We start from the raw sequence: 17266 nt of genomic DNA on the forward strand, positions 1-17266 counted from the left end.
GGAAAATAGATCAATATGCAGAACTATCATGTTGTGGCTATTACAGGGACTTGGGTTGTCATAGTTCTGGTTGGCTGTTCCCTTTTAAAGCCCTTTTCTCCCTGATTCTGCCCTAATTACAGTCATTAGATTTCCATTTGCTGCTAGTTTACTTAATTACAGTACACCTGGTTTTAATCAGACTGAAATAAGTACAATGGCGTCACTATCACAGGTTGCCAGTTTGTTGGTTTATTCTCATGTGATACTTCATTTCCTTGTCCGATTAGAACCATTAGTTCTAAATTCAGCTCCATTTTCAAGATAGTCCCTGTAAATTCTATCTCCTTGTCAAGATTCCTCCAGTTTGCTGTTCTACGTTCACGTCTACGCCAGCCTCCCCAACTCAGTCGACGTGCCGGTGTCCTGCACTTGGGTTCTCCTCAGTCACCTCGTGCAACATGGATGTCTCAGGGGCAGCAATGGCTGCTGAGTATGCCGGGCTTCAGATGTTTCAGAAAGGACAGGGAGGGAGGTAAAAAGGGTGGGGGAGTGGCACTGCTAATCAGGGAGAGTATCACAGCTGCAGAAAAGGAGGATGTCATGGAGGGATTGCCTACTGAGTCATTGTGGGTGGAATTCAGAAACTGGAAGGGGGCAATAAGTGTTTTTTATAGATCCCCCAATAGTAACAGAGACATTGAGGAGCAGATAAGGAGGCAGTTTCTGGAAGGGTGCAATAATAATAGGGTTGTTGTGATGGGTGATTTTAATTTTTCTAATATTGACAGGCATCTCCTTAGGGCAAGAGTTTAGATGGGGTGGAGTTTGTTAGGTGTGTTCAGGAAGGTTTCCTGATGCAATATGTAGATAAACCAACTAGATGAGAGGCTGCACTTGATCTGGTATTGGGAAATGAACCTGGTCAGGTGTCAGATCTCTTGCTGGAGGAGGATTTTGGAGGGAGTGATCACAATTCTATCTCATTTAGCATAGTGCTGGAGAAGGAATTTGGGAAAACATTTAATTGGGGTAGGGGGAAATATGATGCTATTAGGCAGAAACTTGGTATCATAAATTAGGAGCAGATGCTCTCAGAGAAATGCACAACGGAAATGTGACAAATGTTCAGAAAACATCTACTTAGTATTTTGCGTATATTCCATTGATGCACGGGAAGGATGGTAGGGTAAAAGAACCATGGTGTACAAAGGACACAAAATCTAGTTAAAAAGAAAAGAAAAGCTTATGAAAGGTTCAAGAAGCTAGGTACTGTTAGAGTTCTAGAAAATATCAAGGGTATCAGGAAGGAGCTCAAGAATTAAATTGGGAAAGTTAGAAGGGACCATGAGAAGGCCTTGGTGAGCAGGATCAAGGTAAACCCTAAGGCATACCAGAAGTATGTGAAGAACAAGAGGATAAGCCATGTGAGAATAGGACCAATCAGGAGCGATGGGGAAAATATGCATGGAGCCAGAGGAGTTAGCGGAGGTATTTAATGAATACTTTGCTTCATTATTCACCAGTGAAAAGGACCTTGGCAGTTGTGGGGATGACTTACAATGGACTGAAATGACATTAAGAAAGAGGATGTGCTGGAGCTTTTGGAAGGTATTAAATTAGATAAGTTGCTAGGTCCATATGAGATATACCCCAGGCTACTGTGGGAAGTGAAGGAGGAGATCGCTGAACCTCTGGCGATGATCTTTGCATCATCAATAGGGACAGGAAAATACCAGAGGATTGGAAGTTTGCTAATGTTGTTTCCTTGTTCAAGAAAGGAGTAGAGATAACCCAGAAACTGGTAGAAATTATAGACCAGTGAGTCTTACTTCAGTGCTGGGCAAGTTGTTGGAGAGGGTCCTGAGAAGCAAGATTTATGAAGAGACATATCTGATTAGGGATAGTCAGCATGGCTTTGTCAAGGATAAGTCATGCCTTATGAACTGAACTGAATTGAATTATTTGAGGATGTAACAAAACACATTGATGAAGGTAGAGCAGTGGATGTAATGCATATGGATTTCAGTAAGGCATTTGATAAGGTTCCCATGCAAGGCTCATACAAAACATACTAAGGCATGCAATCCAAGGAGACCTTGCTTTGTGGATCTAGAAATGGTTTGCCCACAGAAGACAAAGGGTGGTTTTAGATGGTTCATACTCTGCATGGAGGGCAGTGATCAGTGGTGTTCTGCGGGGATCTGCTCTGTAACCCCTCCTCTTTGTAATTTATATCATTGACCTGGATGAGGAAGTAGAATGGTAGGTTAGTAAGTTTGCTGTTAACACAAGGGTTTGCTGTTGGGGTGTTGTGAATAATCTGGAAGGTTGTCAGAGGTTATAGTATGCCACATATAGGATGCAGAAATGGGCTGAGAAGTGACAGATGGAGTTCAACCTAGATGAGTGTGAGCTTGTTCATTTTGGTAGATGAAATTTGAAGACAATATAATATTAATGGTAAGACTCTTGGCAGTGTGGAGGATCAGTGAGATCTCGGAGTCCTTGTCCACAGGACACTAAAAGCTGCTGTGCAAGTTGACAGTGTTTATAAGAAGGCATATGGTGTGTTGTCCTGCAACTGTGGGACTGAGTTCAAAAGCCGTGAGCTAATGTTTCAGCTATATAGGACCCTGGTCAGACCCCACTTGGAGTACTGTGCTCAGTCCTGGTCACCTCACTACAGGAAGGATGTAGAAACTATAGAAAGGGTGCAGAGGAGATTTACAAGAATGTTGTCTGGATTGGTGAGCATGTCTTATGAGAATAGGTTGAGTAAACTTGGCCTTTTCTCCTTGGAGCGATGGAGGATGAGAGGTGAACTGACAGAGGTGTGTAAGATGATGAGAGGCACTGGTTGTGTGGATAGTCAGAGGCTTTATCCAAAGGCTGAAATGGCTAGTGCAAGAGGGCAGAGTTTCAAGTTGCTTGGAAGCAGGTATAGAGGAGATGTCAGGGGTAAGATTTTTACGCAAAGAATGGTCAATGCATGGAATGGGCTGCCAGTGACGGTGGTGGAGGCAGATATAATAGGGTCTTTTAAGAGACCTGGATAGGTACATGGAGTTTGGAAAAATACAGGGCTATGGGTAACCTGAGGTAATTTCTAAAGTAAATACTGTACATGTTCGGCACAACATTGTGAGCCAAAGGGCCTGTATTATGCTGTAGGTTTTCTATGTTCTATGAATTGTGGAAATACCAAAGGCTGTGGGACAATACAGACTGGCTTTTGGCTGGTGTCTCTCACCTTTTGTGGAATATCAAAAATTACATAGGGTTAATGTATAAAAAAGGCTGTGACTATTGCTCTCTGGAAGACTGGCGATCACACTGTTGTTGAGCCACATCCTCCCTTATTCATGAATAAGTGTATTCACTAGCTTCTTCAAAGTCCATGTCCAATTTACTTGTGACCAACTTTGACTGTAACTCCTTTGCAAATTTTTCCCTAATATGGGGGGTGGAGGATTTGGGGGTAGATGTTCTCGTGGCATTTTTTGTTGTGTGATGGGGTCTGGGGGTTTGATATTCTTGCTGTGTTTATGTGGACGAGAGGGATATGATAGCCAATGTTCTTGTTGCATTTAATGTGAGGGGAGGGAGGTTTGGATGTCAATGTTCATATTGTGTTTCCATCAGATTTGTGCAGGGGAGAGGGACTTGGGGCTGATGTTCTTCTTGTGCTTCATACAACAGGAGGGGGGTTGGGATTTTGATGATCAGGTTGCTGTTCTTGTTTTGTTTGGGGGGAAGTTGGCTGATTTTCACTGAACTGACTTCCAAGGTTTATCTTTGTTTTGTGGCTATCTGGAGAAGAATCTCAGAATTCTATACTGCAGGGATAAATAAGCAAACCTTTGAAACAATAATCTTTATTCTTACCTACAAAGATCTGGGTTATAATTCATATATCTTGATTCTTGTTATTGCAGTTATATTTATTTGGCTAATTGGAAAGATCACTTACTTGTTAAAAAAAAGAAAAGTTAAAATTAACATCTATGTTACTTACCAAATCTATTAAGGAAAACAATTCTTCAACTTATATAAAGCAATAATCTGTTGGAGGAACTCTGTGGAGCAAGCAGCATCTGTTGTAGGAAAGGAATGGTCGACATTTTTGGCAGAGACCCTGTGCTGAGGACACCTCTATCAGTTCTAATATACGATCTTGACCCAGCGTCAATACTTCCTTTACTCCCACCCCCACCAACAAAATAGAGGATTCAGTGGGTGACGGGGGTGGGGTAAGTGTTGGGGGAAAATGTCCATGGGCTGTGGGAGGGAATTAAATGGGTTGGGGTGAGTGTCCATGGGCTGCAGGAGGGGATTCAGTGATTGGGAATGAATGTCCCTGACTTGTGGAAAGGATTCAATGAGTGGGGAGAGTGCTCATGTGCTATGGTGGTGGGGGAGAATTCAATGGGTGGGTAAGAATGTCCGTGACGTACAGGAGTGGATTTAGTGGGTGGGGAGAGCTGGTCATTGGGAGGAGTGTCTGTAGGCTGTGTGAGGGGATTCAGTTGGTGGGGGATTTGATGATGAGGGAGACAGTCTGCGAGATTGTGGGGTGGCTTCAGTGGGTGGGGAGAGCAGGTTATTGGACAGTGTTCCCATCAGATGTGGGAGAGGACTAACTGAGTTGTTAGGTGGTATTGGTTATGAGAGAAACCATATATTGAACATGCAAAGCAATTCTGTGAGGTGAGGTAGTTGGTAATTGGAGAGAGTGTCTGTGGGTGGCAGGAATCTGTTTGGTGGATGGCAGGAGAGTGATTGGGAAGAGCGTCCACGGACTGTGGGGGGGGGGGTTCAGTGGGTGGGGGTAGTCAGTGATGGAGCAGAATGTTCATGGACTGTGAAAGGGGATGTGATGGGTGGTGACATTGCTGATTAGGGAGATTGGTGCTGTGGGAGAGGATTCAGTGAGTGGGGATAGTTGGTCATGAGGGTGAATGTCTGTGGGCTGTGAGAATGGATTCAGTGATGGGGTGAGTGTCTGTGGGCTGAGAGAGGGGATTTAGAAAGTGAGGGCGAGTGTCCATGGACTGTGGTAGAAGATTTAGTGAGTGGGACATATTACTGGGATTAGGGAAATTATGATCTCATTCACATCCCTGGGGTTCTGAGATTCACCAGCTGGAATCTGTGGATAAACTGGGGGGAAATTCCTGACCCCGCTTTAAGTGTTCCAGTGTGTGCGCCGCAAGATCAGGCTGGGGATTGGATGTGAAATGTGTGGGGCAGACAATATTTGGGGTCTAGTTCATTGATCAGACTGGGGGGGGGGGGTGGTTGGAAGCTGTTCAGGACATCACAGGGTTGGTGCTGTGGGCACATTTCTAAATGTACGCATCTTTTATGATGACACCCTTCTGTATTCTGCTACAGCAACCATCACAATCATCAGCACATCAATAATTTCAGGAGCATGCTCCCTTATAAATTTCATGAAACTCCATTCTGTTGACTCTTCATATTTCTTTTTCAGGTACTCGTATCTCTGCTGAGCCCTTTCGGCATCCTCCTCCCTGCCCTCGACTTTGTATTTCTCCATCTCACTCCTCGTATGCTCCATGGCTTCCTTCAGTTCCTCCTCACTGCACTTTTTACCCTCCTCAAGCCTCTTCCTGATCTGCTGCTTGATCTCCTTATGCCAGCATTGCTCAGCCGCCTTCCCCTTCTGCTCCATCTTCTTCATCTCCTGTTTCACCCTTGAGAGCTCCTCTTCCAAAGCTGACAAAAGGGGCAGAGGATGAATTGGTTAGTCCGTGCAGAGAGTGTTGAAGCGGTCATTTCTTGAGATGTGTGTGACAGGACATTCAGAGGGAGATTCATTCACTGTTCAGCCCAAGACAACACACATAAAATGCTGGAGGAACTCAGCATGTCAGGCAGCATCTATGGAAATGAATAGACCGTCAACGTTTCACCAGAGTCCCGATTTCAGGACTGAGGAGGAAGGGGGAAGATGCCGGAATAAAAATATGGAGGAGGGGAAAGGTAAAGATACCATCTCAAAGGTGATAGGTGAATCCAGGTGGGTGGGAAAGGTCAAGGGCTGGAGAGGAAGCAATCTGATAGGAGAGGAAAGTGGACCATAGGAGAAAGGGAAGGAGGAGAGAACTTAGGGTAGTAACAGGCAAGTGAGAGAAGTTAAAGATCAGAGTGGGGATTAGAAGGAGTGGGGGGGATGTTTGTTTATCAGAAGGAGAAATCGATATCCATGCCATCAGGTTGGAGGCTTACCAGACATGACATAAGGTGTTGTTCCTGCACCCTGAGGGTGGCCTGGCCTCTTCTTGTCACAAGAGGAGGCCGTGGACCAACATGTCAGAACAGGAATGGGAATCGGAATGAGAATGTTTGGCCACTGGGAAGACCTGCTCGAGGCGGCTGTTGCAGAGATGATTGACAAAGCGGTCCCTCAGTTTACGATGGGTCTCACCATTGTAAAGGAGGCCAGATCAGGAGCACCAAAAGCAATAGACGACTCCAGCAGATGCACAGGTATAGCATTGCCTCACCTGGAAGGACTGTTTGGGGCCCTGAATGAGATGATGGAGAAGGTGTATGGGCACTTAGGCTGCTTGCATGGATAAACGCCAGGAGGGTATTATTTGGGGGTCCATGGGGATGAATGGATAAAGGAATTGTGGTGGGAGCGATTCCTGTGGAAAGCAGAGGGAGAGGGATGCAAAGATATGTTTAGTGGTAAGATCCCATTGGAGATGGTGCAAGTTGCAAAGGATGATGAGATGAATGCGGAGACTCCTGGGGTGGTGGGCAAGGACAAGAATAACTGTATCACTGTTACAGGTTGCAGGAAGATGGGGTAAGTGTGAATAATCTGGAAATGGAAGAGATGTGGGTGAGGTTAGGATCAATAATGGAGGGAGGGAATCCCTTTCTTTGAAGAAGGACATCAGTGTTCAAACTGTTTTGCTTCTAACAAACGTTGTTAGATATTTCTCAGATTATTCTTTACAAATATACATGCAATCAACAACAACATTTTTAAAGTCTCATCTCTGTCCTCTTCCTCAATCTTCTCTACTCCTTGGTCAGCACCCAGATATACTCCTGACAGAAGAGACAAATGTCAGCTTTGCCCATGACCCTTGGAGAGGGGAGCTCCCCTGCTGTCCTTCTACGTCAGAACAGATCTTGGAAATAGGCTGTTCTCCAGCCTGTTAAAGTTCCAGTACGTAGACCCTGCCCACATGTGTGATAGAATGAGCTCTGCCCACAACAGGTGGTGGTCCGAGCACAGTACCAGGTGTATTGGAGAATGTTACAGACACACCCCGTGAGCTCTGCTATTTCCAACCTAGAAGTCAATAGCCAGTGGGGACTTATTGCAGGATCTAGGATGAGAGGAATTATCATACAAGTCACACAACAGTCCATCTTCTCACAGTCAATGGACACCAAAACCCCCAACTACTACAAGTACCTGTCTCTCTCCAGGCAGAAGCCACTCATAGCTGACACGTGCATTCCTCACTCTGCAGTAAGTCTCCCCTACCCACCAGCTTGTCCCATCTCCAACACAATCCTAACCCCAGGATCAGTGGTGGAGGAATCCTCAGACAACACAGGGGAGTCTGATCCTGTGGTGACCACAGGGGAGGGACCGTCTCCACATCAGGGGTCAGACTAAAGGATGCCCTCATTGTTTCTGGCTCTGAAAGTCCATCTGGAGCCACATCCTGAGGTAAACAGGAACAAGTCTCCTCACTGCAACCCTTTGCACAGTTTCTGACCCCTGTAAACAAGTCCAGGGAAATTATTCATCATTATGAAATGGGCAGACAGTCCACAATCACTGGGAGTTCCCCTAACCACTGGAGCACCATTATTTTGCCTCATGAGAGGGGTCAGTGTCCCACAGCTTTTGTCCATTCCCATCACCCACAGCCATGATCAGTGTAAGTACTGGGGTCCCACTCCAGCAGCCACTGTCCCACCATGTAGCCTGTGTTTCTAATCTACATAGTCCAAATCCTCTCTCATCCTGTTGTATTCACCTTTGTTTCAGCACAATTCACCAGGTTTTTGATCAAACTATTGACCCTCCATTTGTATGAGGAATTAATTATACTCTGATCGCCCTTTCCAAGATGATCTCTAACTACAAGATCATTCTCCACTCTTGTTACCCAGGATGAGAAAAAGATAGTAGATTCTCTTGTAGGTTCAGTAACACACTGTTTCAGAAAGCTATCACAGATGCATTCTACATAATCCTCCTCAAGATTGTCTGGAATAATTTGATCTATCTACTCAATAAGCAAGTCCTATTCAGACAGACAGACAGACATACTTTATTGATCCTGAGGGAAACTGGGTTTCATTACAGCCGCACCAACTAAGAATAGTGAAGAAATATAGCAAAATAAAACCATAGATAATTAAATAATAACAGGTAAATCATGCCAAGTGGAAATAAGTCCAGCATCAGCCTATTGGCTCAGGGTGTCTGACACTCCGAGGGAGGAGTTGTAAAGTTTGATGGCCACAGAAAGGAATGACTTCCTATGACGCTCAGTGTTGCATCTCAGTGGAATGAGTCTCTGGTTGAATGTACTCCTCTGCCTAACCAGTACATTATGGAGTGGATGGGAGTCATTGTCCAAGATGGCATGCAACTTGGACAGCATTCTTTTCTCAGACACCACAGTCAGAGAGTGCAGTTCCACCCCCACAACATCACTGGCCTTACGAATGAGTTTGTTGATTCTGTTGGTGTCTGCTACCCTCAGCCTGCTGCCCCAACACACAACAGCAAACACTGGCCACCACAGACTCGTAGAACATCCTCAGCATTGTCCAGCAGATGTTAAAGGACCTCAGTCTCCTCAGGAAGTAGAGACAGCTCTGCCCCTTCTTGTAGACAGCCTCAGTGTTCTTTGACCAGTCCAGTTTATTGTCAATGCATATCCCCAGGTATTTGTAATCCTCCACCATGTCCACAATGACCCCTTGGATGGAAACAGAGCTCACCAGTGCCTTACTCAGGTCCACCACCAGCTCCTTAGTCTTTTTCACATTAAGCTGCAGATGATTCTGCTCACACCATGTGACAAAGTTTCCCACCATTGCCCTGTATTCTGTCTCATCTCCCTTGCTGATGCATCCAACTATGGCAGAGTCATCAGAAAACTTCTGAAGATGGAAAGACTCTGTGCAGTAGTTGAAGTCCAAGGTGTAGATGGTGAAGAGAAGGGGAGACAGGACAGTCCCTTGTGGAGCCCCAGTGCTGCTGATCACACCTACTGATCTATTCTAACATGCATTGGATATTTGTGTTTACTGCCTTTGCCACTGTAATGTTATTATTTCATGCCACCACTGTGTCCTACTGCTCCTTGTTTTCTAACATCCTACCCCATTCACTCTTGGTATCCCATGCCTCCCAATATCTCCAGCCCTTCTCCCCACCCTCCCACTGAGCTCTCCTCTTTTTACTGCCTTACTTCCTACAATCCCACAGTTCTTTGAGCATTTTATTTATTTTCTCACCAGAGACAAGCTTTTCTTCCTTTCCCAGCTTGCTGTCCATCTTTTGTATTTGGTCTAGATGATGTTTTTCCTCTTTCAGGAAATGGGTCAGGACAGCAAACCCCTACAGAGAAGAGAAGATACAATCATTCATATCCAGCTCGCTCCCACCACACCTGTCCACAAGGGACCAGAGACAGGTTCTCACCGTCAAACATCTAGTGCTGGGGATTGATACACAATTAGGAAACTCCTCTTCCCAATCTACAGGAAACTGGTAAGACCATGATTGGAGACTATATACAATTTATATCGTGGTCTTGGATGGAGGCAGAAATTTCTTAAGTGACACAAGGACAAGTTGTAAGAATGACACACAGAGGTGACGAAGAATAGAGATGGGTTCTGTGAATGTTTGAGGATCAGGCAAATCAAGCACAACGTGGGATAATGCAAAATATCCATTACAGCAGAAAGATAAGTAGAAGCATATTAACCAAATGGGAGAGTTAATTAAGTTCTGAGATGTAGAGGGATCTGGGTGTCCTGGTGCAAGGTTCACAAAATGTTTGTGTGCAAGTAAGTGGGAAAGAGAGTGTGTAACAAAAATAAAAGGGAAAATCTTCAGTTAAATCAGGTTTTTGTGAGATTACATGTGGAATATGGATAGAACAGGTCTCCTTTATCACTAGCACACTGGAAGCAGTTCAGAGATGAGTTCCTGGACTGATACCTGGAAGGACAGATTACCTTATTAGAGAAGGTAGGAAAGGTTGTGACTAGACACTTCTGTGGAAAATCCCAGAACTAGAAGTCACAGATTGGATGGGTAGAGTATGGGAGATGGTCATGATTCACAAAGCTGAGTTAGAGAAACAGGTAGCTTGATCAACGGAGATATGAGACGAACATTTTTCTCTCAGTGCATGACTGAATTTTGGAACTCTCTCCATCGAAGCACAGTGGAAGCAGAAGGTTAAGTTTTTTTAAGGGAGAGATGGAAAGTGTTTGAAAACTAGCATTAAAAGGTAATTTCCACAGCCCATGGATACTCTGCCCTGTTACTGCCTCTCCACCCACTGAAACAACTCACATCCCATGAGCATCACCTCCATCACACACTCTTCCTACCCACAGAAACCCCTTCCACAACCTCACAGGCACTAACCCCCATCACTGACAAACCCCACCCAATGAAACTCCTCCCATAGCCTGCCATAACTGGTTACCTAATCCCAGACTCACTCCATCAAGTTAATCCCATTCCAGATGTCAGAGAGTGGAAAGCAAATTCACATTTTTTGGGTGACATGGAAGGAGGCAGAGGGGGGAGTTTTCTGAATCCATGCAGGGCAGAGGAAAGAAAAGCTATGAGAATTGAAAAGTAAATGCCTTGCTGTAATATATTGAACACACCTCCATTTCGTCCTTGGTCTTCTCTTCATACTCCTTGATGGCCTTATCAAGATCCTCCTTCAGCTCCTGGAAACCACCAGCTCTCTGGTAATATCCAGATGCCAGGTTTTCTTTTATTGATGACAATTCTTTTGCTAGATGTCCTTTACATTGATCTTGTGAGGTTTCCTTGATCTTGGCCATGACAGACTTGTAAATGGAATACATCTTCCTCTGGGATTGAAGGAAAGACGAACAGTAAAGTAGGATACCAAGTATTGTACACTGACCAGTGTCTCTCAGTCCCTCTCTCTTAGGGGAGATCTGCACACTGACTGTGTCTCTGAGTTGCTCTCTCTCAGGGAGAGATCTCTACACTGACAAGAAGTGATCTCTATACAAACCGGTGTGTCTTCACCACTCTCACTCAGAGCGATAGTACTATCTGGTGTCTCTCAGTCCCTCACTTTCAGGATGATACCTATGCTCTCTGTCTCTCAGTATATGTCTGTATGGGTTGGGTCCAGTGACTGGTGTTCGGAGATGAGACAGTTGGTAATCATCGAATATTAGAAGCTCACCTTCAGCTGTTGGATGTATTTGCCACTGTTGTTGTTCATAGATCTTTTGTGGAAGATATTGAATGCCTCTCTGCTCTTCATATTGTTATACTCTATGAGCTTGCTCATAGTAAGACAGTCAGATTTTGGGATTATTCTCATTTCATTATCATAGAATTTGAAGGCTTCATCTACTGCTGCTTCATTTTCCACCTCCGCTAATTTGGCGACACAGTTCTCCACACACGGTAGGACCCCATCCGCCATCATGCCCACGTACATCTTGATCAATTCAACAAATCCTGTGTGGGATGTTTCTGGAGGTCAGTGCCTAGAGATCTGATCACACTCTCAATTCCCACTCTCCATATCCCAATGTACCCAACCCATTCTCATTCACTTCCTATGGGATCCTATTCTCTCCCATCATTCATACTCCCAATAGGACCCCAGCCCTTTCCCATTCAATCCCACAGTCTATGCTCCCAATGGGATCCCCACCCTGCTCCCATTCACTTCCACAGTCCATGATCCCAATGGGACTCTAGACCTTCCCATCCAATCCCACAGTCAATATTCCCAATCCTTTCCATTCAATACCAGTTGATATTACCAATTTGAGCCCACCCTTTCCCCATTCACTCGCAGTGGACTCTATCTCTTTCCATTCACTTCTACCCTCTACCCTCATGCTAGTATCCCACACCATCCTACACATTTGTATCATCAGTATTCCCAGTGCGATCCCACCCCTTCACATTCACATCTATTGTACACACTTCCAATGGGATTTCAGCCCCTTTCCCATTCTCTTCCATTGTATACACTTCTAATGGGATCCCAATACCTTCCCATTCAATCTCACTATCCATAATCCCATGTACTCAAATTGTATATTCTCATTCCAGGTGTGTATTTTGAGCCAAGACCCTACATCAGGAATGGAAAGGAAGGGGTGATATCAGAATAAGAAGGTTGGGAAGGAGTCAGTAAGAAGTCCAAGGTGGCAAGTGATAGGTCATACTAGGAGAGGACGAGGGGGGTGACGTTAAGAGCTGGGAAGTTGATTGGTGAAAGAGATAAAGGGATAGAGTAGGAGAATGACCATGGAAGAAAGGGAAGGGGGAGGAGCAACAGAGGGAGATGATGGGCAAGTAAGAAGTTCAAGAAATTTATGTTCATGCCATCAGATTGGAAGCCACCCAGACTGAATATAAACTGGCCTCATCATGACAACAGAGAAGGCCATGTACTGACATGTTGAAAAAGGAATGGGAGGTAGAATTGAAATAGATGACCACCAGGAAATCTGGCTTTTGGTGGCAGACGGAGTGAAGGTGTGCAACCTGATGCCATGAACATCAATTTCTTGAACTTCCAGTAATTGCCACCACCCCCATCTCTTTCACCACTCCATATTCTTATTTCCCTCTCACTGCTTCTCTTCTCACCTGCCCATCACCTCCATCTGGTGCTCCTCCCCCTTCCCTTTTTTCTATGGTCTCCAGTCCTCTCCTATCAGATACCCCTTTCTCTAGCCCGTTACCTCTTTCACCAGTCAACTTCCCAGCTCCTTACTTTACCAGCTACCCCTCTCTCAGTTTCACCTATCACCTGCCAACTTGTCCTTCTCCCTCCTCCCCACCCCATTTTCTTATCCTGAATATCTCCCCTTCCTTTCCAGTCCTGATGAAAGGGCTTGGCACAAAACATTGATTGTCCACTCTTTTCCATTGATGTTGCCTGGCCTGCTGAGTTCCTCCAGCATTTTGTGTGTGTTGCTTCAGAATTCCAGCATCTGCACATTTTCTCCTGCCAGGTTAGTGTGTTATACTGAAGAGAGGTGGTGAGGTTTTGCCCGGTTACTCACTCCTGCCCGTGACCAGCTGACCCCCAAGAACTCTCTTGACTTTCTTGTGGGTGTGAATGTAATTGATGAGTTTCTGCCGCTCCTTGACAAAATCCTCATCCAGATCCTTGTCCTCCAGTTCCTGGAGCTGCTTGAGTTTCTTCCGGAATGTGGGAGTGGGACATGCAAAGCAGCAACGTGAGGGAAAATGATCGCGGATATACCTGCGGAGTTCATTATATTCCTTGTCCTGCTCACTGATCTCACCTAGAAAAAAAGAACTAGGATTCAGGCAGGAATCACCCTTACTGAGTCTGTTCTCCCATTCCCAGCATGGTGACTGTTACCCACAGGAATAGGTGAAGGACAGGAAGGAAACAGAGGGGAGGCAGTAATGGCGAGGGACAGGATGTGTGGGAGGTGCATTGCATTGCCGTTAGGTCATGGGTGACTTGTCATGGAGGGGAATGATGTGACATTGGTGTCGTACAGTGTAGTGGAGGATCATATTGATTGAGTGTGGCACCCTGCCAATCATGTGAAACTGTGATGGGAAGGAGTTGTCAGCTGAATGGGAATGGTGCATTTATACCTTCAAACCAGAGGACGCTGTACATTGGCATCAGGTTATTCCAGGGAATTGTGAGGTCATGGGAATTGGTTGTAGGTTTTCGCAAACAAAACAAAGTGAGGTGTTTAAAGTTTAATGAAACCTGTAACACATTTTATTAAACTCCAAAACCTAAACACCAAAAATGCCCTGAAACCCCTTATGTAGCAATGTCATCACAAGAGAAACCCCAACACAAAGTCAGTGGTTGTGAATTATCCACATTTCTCCCAATTATGTAACCCTCCAGGGAATTTTGAGGATATATGAATGTGAACAGGGCAGGGGAATGCAGAGTAAGTGGGGAGTGAGAGATGTGAAGGGTTGGGGAGACACTGGAGAGTTTGAGCACAGATCATCAAAGGTAATGGGCTGCCCCTTCCTCCACCACCCCCTCACACATTGAATTCCCCTCTGCTCCCTCCCTTCTCTGGCCCCTTTCCAAGTTTGCCCTATCTCCTCAGTGATTGGCACTGCTACATACTCACAGTCCAGTTTCAGGCTGTGCTCCAGGTACTCATTCGGAGTCACATCTTCCCCATCAATGTGCATATCCAGTGTCAAATCACGGATCAGCCAGACAAATTCAGGGAAGAAACGGACGAAGTCCCAACTGTCACGGACATTGGGCTGGGACTTCAACAGGATCCGCTTCGTCATTTCAGTCACAATACTAGGAATGACATCAAGGATAAAGGAATGAAGGGTTGGCAGGAAAATAGTGAGGAATGTCAGTCACTGTACAGATCTGCCCCGAGAGAGAAGAAATGAGAGTCACTGGTCCACAGATTTCCCCCTCAGAGAGAGAGAGGCTGAACGGCACAGGGCAGTTAGTGCACTAAGTTTGAAATGGGTGGTTACACCACGATTGTATAGAGCATTGGTGTAGTCACACTTGGAGTACTGTGTACAGTTCTGATCATGTGGTTGTAGCAAGGGTTAGATTAAACCAAGATGAGAGTAAAGAAACTGTTGAAGGATGTTGCCAGGGGTCATAGAAATGAGAGGTTATACACCGTGGCCTTTCTTCTTTGGAGGATAGAAGATTGAGGGGTGATCTCACAGCTGTAATAACAAAATCATGAAGGACATTCATAGGGTCTGTGGTCTTTGTTTGCAAGGTTGCGAAAATGAAAACTACAGGATATAGTATTATGGTTAGAGTGAAAGGATTAATAAATAACTGAGATGTAATTATTTATACATAGAGGGTGGTGATTATATTGAACCAGCTAGCAGAGGAAGTGGGTGAGGCATGTATATTAGACACATTTATTAAGTATGTGGACAGGTCTGAAGATGACAAGAATTCAGAGCAATATGGGAATGTACTGGAAAATGGGATCAGGTTGCGAATACATTTTAGTCGGTATGGACAAGCATGGCTGAAGGGATAGTTTTCCTGCTGTATAACTCAATGACTCTGTGGTTGAGAGACAATGGTCAGTGTACAAAAGAAATATGCCAAAAGAAAGGGGCAGAGGAACATCAGGCAGTGCACAGATATCCCACTGAGAGAGACAGGCTGAGATAAATTGATCAGACTACAATATCTCCCCAAGAGAATGGGACTGAGAAACATTGGTCACAGTATTTATACCCGAGAGAGAGGAACTGAGAGACACAGGTCACTGTAGAGATATCACCCTGAAAGAGAAGGACTGAGAGACACCATGAAGGATACTGTAAGTATTGCAGGGATTGCTGGTCTATGTTTTTTTGACCATTGTAAATGAGGATGCTGCTCAGAAGGATAGTCAGTGAATAGATGGAATTATCATTGTCGATGTCTCCCTGCAAGTAGAACAGACGAGCGGTTAGTGAGAGCTTCTGCTCAGAGATCAGTTGAATAAATAAGCATCCCAGTTCTAGGTGGTTCATGCTCAGTGTTTACAGAGATTGGTGGGTGAGGCTTCCCTCCACAGCATCCTTCCTGTCAATGCCACCAGTGGCCGGTGTATGGCCAAGGGAAGCCTTACAGACAGAGTCTCCGCCAGTGCTCACCACAACAGTGCTGGTGTGAATACACTGTCATGGTACCTTAACATCCTTTTCATCTGGGAGGATGGGCATGGGAATTGGGGTGAGTGGGGACAGGAAGCTTGGAGTGGGTAATGGTCTTGGACTACATACAGTTCAAATGGAAAATACAGCAGAATTCTTCCCTGAAGCTCAGCATGAACCTGAGATGACAATGTTAGTTAATTATTTAATTTTTACTTTAAATCTAGATTATAAACAGCACTTAATCATTAACACTGCCTGTGGTGAGATTTGAACTCTGATCTGTGGATCGTTCCTCTGTGGGTTACCCATTTGGTAATGAAACCACTGTTCTGAGGAGGGGGATAGTTGTAAAGGAGGGACTGACCTCAGGATCTTCCAGACCCTCGGTGTCCAACAACAGGAGGACCTCATTGGGTCTCTCAGGGAGGGGTCGACACCACATCCAGATTCCTTTGGCGTGAGTCTGTGTGGTTGAATCCACTGAGAATCCTGGAGGGTGAGAGAGACAGAAAGGTAAAGTTTGTGAGTAGAAAAGTGAATCTATTATGTTCATAGATATGCACATTTTTGAGTGAGGGATAGGGTTTGGATGAAATTGATGGAAGCATGGGAAGAAAAAAAGGGATTTTTGTAGAATTCATGAAAAAGAATTATTGATGGTCGGTGCAGAGTCAGTTTTACAGCAAGTAACTCTGATTGCCATGAACAAGACCAGTGTGCTCTCTGCATCTGAGATATGAAACAAGCATGCATTTTAAATTCCCCAGATCTCTCTAGATCCATTGGCCAAAACAGTGATGGGAACACCAATGTGACACCAACAGATGTCTCTAGTACATCTCCCACTTCTGACAGCTTGACAATGCAAGTGTGCTCTGTGTGTCCCAGGTCTCAGGATAATTTCTGCAAGACAGATAGTAAACAGAGGTGGAAGGTTAGAGGTGGGAGTTTACAGCCACTGCCCTTACCGTTCTTGTCTCCTGCGAGACAGTTCATGAGGTAAGACTTCCCTGTACGAGCAGCACCAACCATAGCTACAACAACCATTGGATCCTCAATGGACTGGAGAACCTTCAGAGCCTCTGGGATAAGTTGCAGTTTCCCATCCTTGTTGCAAACCAGCTGCAAGGGTTTCTCCATCTTCTGTTTGGTGGCAGCAGTGTCTCTGATTACTGACATCTGACAGTGCTTTCCCAAAATATCTACAAAGTCAGAGTAAGGGAATCACACACAATTTGAATCACAGGAAATGGAACAGACAAGGCATCAGCAAAACAACCGCATTTCAATTCTGCGAACCTGGAGTAGATCACAAACTTTAATTTACTCACCAGGGTCTGTTAATCTACAGTATAA

At 45.0% G+C, this 17266-nt stretch overlaps 1 protein-coding gene across 1 annotated transcript; it reads right to left on the bottom strand.

Annotated features, from left to right (window-relative positions):
• Window positions 1-5344: 5344 nt before the first annotated feature.
• LOC140719210 (guanylate-binding protein 1-like) lies at window positions 5345-17050 on the bottom strand. Its single transcript, XM_073033649.1, has 9 exons — window positions 16879-17050; window positions 16275-16399; window positions 15588-15697; window positions 14392-14576; window positions 13315-13560; window positions 11466-11746; window positions 10906-11118; window positions 9511-9613; window positions 5345-5721 (listed from the first exon to the last, which is right to left on the bottom strand). The coding sequence occupies exons 1-9, from the start codon at window positions 17048-17050 to the stop codon at window positions 5345-5347; spliced, it is 1812 nt and encodes a 603-aa protein (XP_072889750.1).
• Between the last annotated feature and the right edge of the window lie 216 nt (window positions 17051-17266).

Source organism: Hemitrygon akajei, chromosome 31 (genome assembly GCF_048418815.1).
Source record: "Hemitrygon akajei chromosome 31, sHemAka1.3, whole genome shotgun sequence".
NCBI lineage: Eukaryota > Metazoa > Chordata > Chondrichthyes > Myliobatiformes > Dasyatidae > Hemitrygon > Hemitrygon akajei.